This window comes from Malurus melanocephalus, unplaced genomic scaffold, assembly GCF_030028575.1.
Source record: "Malurus melanocephalus ecotype Western Australia unplaced genomic scaffold, MMel_1.1 scaffold_4851, whole genome shotgun sequence".
Classification (NCBI taxonomy): Eukaryota; Metazoa; Chordata; class Aves; order Passeriformes; family Maluridae; genus Malurus; species Malurus melanocephalus.
In genome coordinates, this window is record NW_026628082.1 from 1 (window position 1) to 3,449 (window position 3,449).

General features: G+C 44.9%; 1 protein-coding gene across 1 annotated transcript; it reads left to right on the forward strand.

Moving 5' to 3' along the window:
- Nucleotides 1-503: 503 nt before the first annotated feature.
- On the forward strand, nt 504-3,295 carry LOC130588407 (cyclin-dependent kinase 12-like). Its single transcript, XM_057389331.1, has 4 exons — nt 504-713; nt 1,190-1,246; nt 1,719-1,820; nt 3,199-3,295. The coding sequence occupies exons 1-4, from the start codon at nt 550-552 to the stop codon at nt 3,278-3,280; spliced, it is 405 nt and encodes a 134-aa protein (XP_057245314.1). The 5' UTR covers nt 504-549; the 3' UTR covers nt 3,281-3,295.
- The last annotated feature ends 154 nt before the right edge of the window (nt 3,296-3,449 follow it).

Sequence of the window (3,449 nt, forward strand, 5' to 3'; positions counted from 1 at the left end):
GAATAACCAAACTCTCTTGAGAGAAAATAACCAAATTTTCTTGAGAAAGTAACCAAATTCTCTTGAAACAGAATAACCAAACTCTGAGAGGGAATAACCAAACTCTCTTAAGAGAAAATAACCAAACTCTCTGGAGAGAGAATAGTGAAACTCTCTGGAGAGAAAATAAACAAACTTTGTCAAGAGAGAATAACCAAACTGTTGAGAGACAATAACCAACCTCTCTTAAAAGAGAATAACCAAAAGCATGTAGGTAAACGTGGCCAGAACTTCAGAGGAATTTGAGTGTATATTTAATTTCAGATTTCGTCTTGTAGGGGCTACTTTAGTTGTTTTGGGGCTTTTTAACCCCCTGAGGGAAAAGGACACCCAGTAAGCCCAAACCTTCACAGGGCTGTGTTAAAAAAAAAATTATCCAGCAGAGCAGTTCACGAAAACCACTCTTTTCAATAATTGAATCTCTTTTCATTCCTCCTTTTTTTGTGTCTTTTTTCATTTTCAACCATTTTTCTGTCTATTACAGGTGCCTTTTACCTTGTGTTTGAGTACATGGACCATGACCTAATGGGGCTGCTAGAATCTGGCTTGGTACATTTCTCAGAGGACCATATCAAGTCTTTCATGAAACAGTTAATGGAGGGTCTGGATTACTGTCACAAAAAGAATTTCCTTCATCGAGACATCAAGTGCTCCAACATTTTACTGAACAACAGGTAACCTGACAGTGGATCCACTTGTTTTTTCGTGGTGTTTTCCCTGGGTTCAGCTGAGAGCAACCCAGTATTTTCCTCACTTTGGGTGTGCTCAGGAGTAGGAGGTCTAAGGAAAATCCTGTCCATAATAACCACACGTCTGGATATCAATCTAAAAAAATTCTCAAGGACATTGGCTTTTTGGGTAGGGTTTGTGATGCAGATGACACTGAATTATTGATGCTTTTTTACTTTTTTTACTCTTTATTTCTTTGAAGCATGAAATTAGAGGTGGAGAATTAAGCCTGGCATATCCAGCAGGAATTCCTGCAAATGTGGCTTTGGGAGGTTTTTCTCTGCAGTGGGGTTCCTTCATCTTTTAACTGGGGTTAAAGGAGTTGTACTTTGATGGGTCCCTCACAGCTCAGTACACTGTATAATTCTCTGATTCAACTGTGATTCAAACCAGGGACTGTTTTTTTTTTTTTGTCTTTCAGCGGGCAGATCAAACTTGCAGATTTTGGGCTCGCCCGACTCTACAGCTCGGAGGAGAGGTGAGGAAGGAGAAGGGCCTTACCTGGGAGGGATGAGCTTCTTTCTTCTTAATATTCTCATAATCCCTCAATTGCAAATCCTGAGAAATTATTTCCAGTGGTATCATCCAGCTCCAGCTGGTGGAAAATCCACTCCTGGCTGATAATGAATAACTTTTCATTAGAAGAGGAGGCAAAACATCATCTCTGCTTGCTTTTGACCTGTCCTGGAGCAGATTTTGCTCCAAGATCAGTCACCATTCAGTGCTGGGGCTCAGGGATTTTCAGTTTTGGGTACCTACAACGAGTTCTGAGTCCTGTAAAATCCATGTTACCTCCTCAGCTGTATTTTTAACTCATCCTGGTGCTCTGGAAGTTCAGCCCTTGAAATCCCTCGCTGCTGCCACTGGAAAGTAAAACCAAGCAGTTTTTCAGGGTTTTGTGCCTCTTGGGATGAGTTTTTTATGGTGTTTTTGTTTTTTTCTCTTTGCAGCCGTCCCTACACCAACAAAGTCATTACGTTGTGGTACCGACCCCCGGAGCTGCTGCTCGGGGAGGAGCGTTACACCCCTGCCATCGACGTGTGGAGCTGTGGGTGAGTCCTGCTGGACCTTCCCTGCCTCTGGGAGCAGCTCCTGAGTGTTCCCAGGAGAGCTGCTCCTTGGTTTGTGCCAATTCTTGCAGCTGGATGCCTGCAGAGCATTAGGGTGAGACAGGAACACGTCACAAGGCTGCTGTGAGGGAATAGGAGGGTGTCATTCCATTGAAAATATTGAGTGAAAACTCCCAGATTGAAGTTTTTCTTGGTTTTGAAATGAGAAAAAGGGAAAAATACAATTTTCTGCTGCTCCTTAATTGGGCCAATTCTTGCAGCTGGATCTGTCCTAACCCTGCAGAGTGTTCAGGTGAGACAGGAACATGGCACAGTGCTGTGCTGTGAGGGGATAAGGGGCTGTCAGCTCTTTAAAAAAACTCCTAGAATTAGGTTTTTCTTGATTTTGAAATGACAAAAGGTAAAAAATACAATTTTCACTCTTTAAAATGCAAACCAACCTGATATTGATGTGCCCTTGAGGTCAGGAGGGGTGACACAACCCAGGAGGGGTGACACATTTGCCTTGTGCTGCTCACTCCTTCCGTGTGTTTTTTGGAGAATTTTTCTCTAAACTCTTCAAGTTCCAATTTGTCACTGATTTTTTGTTCAGCTATAACATTTTAAAGTAGGGATTTCAGGTGTCAGGAAGTTTCAGTAGTAGAAACAGGGATCTGAGCAGTTCAACCACAAAAGTGGAACGTTTTTCCGAATGATTCAGAAGCAGAGACTGAAGTCTGGATTCCCCAAAGTGTGCACTTCCCATTGGGATATTCCCAGCTAAACTCCAGCAGGGTTTATAACACAAACAGAGGTTGGTAAAATCAGTAATTAATGTTAATTACTGACTGTGAGGCCCAGTTGCTGCTCAGCACCACGTGTGTGGGTTATTCCCATTCCAGCAGACACGAGTTTGTATCTCCCAGCTCCTTCTGGCACCAATTCCTGGTGGCTTGAGGGGAGATATTGAGGATTTCAGGAGGCGGAGATGCTCCCTCATTCCCTCCCAGCTGTTCAAGAGCTGTGTGTGCACAAACCCAGCTCCTCTGCTGGCCCTGACACCCACAAGCAAAGCTAAAAATCCCAAATTATTGCACCCAGAGGAAACGAGGAGCTCTTTCTCTTATCACATTGACACTTCCTCCTTTTCCTGCAAAGAGTTAACATGCCAGGGGCCTCCTGCATTCAGCAGCTCTTGCAGGGAGGTGCTTCCCAGGAGCCCAGGGCTGGGGACTGGGTACACACAGGTCAGTTTGTCACTACAAGCCCCGATGCAAATCACTCTCCTCAGGCAAAGCCGCTCCCCAGCACAAACGCTGCCGTGTTGCGACGCTCATCCCCAGGGTTTGCTGTCGTGACCTCTTGCTTTTCCTCCTTGCAGCTGTATCCTCGGGGAACTGTTTACAAAGAAGCCTATTTTTCAAGCCAATCTGGAGCTGGCTCAGCTTGAATTAATCAGGTAAAGCTTTGCGCACGCATGTCTGCGAGGGGAGGTGCTGCGGGAGCTCGCAGGCGGCGAGTTAGGAGAGCTCTTGTTCTCCAACCTGCCTGGAAAATAAGGGCTGGGAATGCAAATGGGAATGGTCAGGTGTCCATACCTGTGTCAGCTGGGTGGTTGCTGATTTATGTACC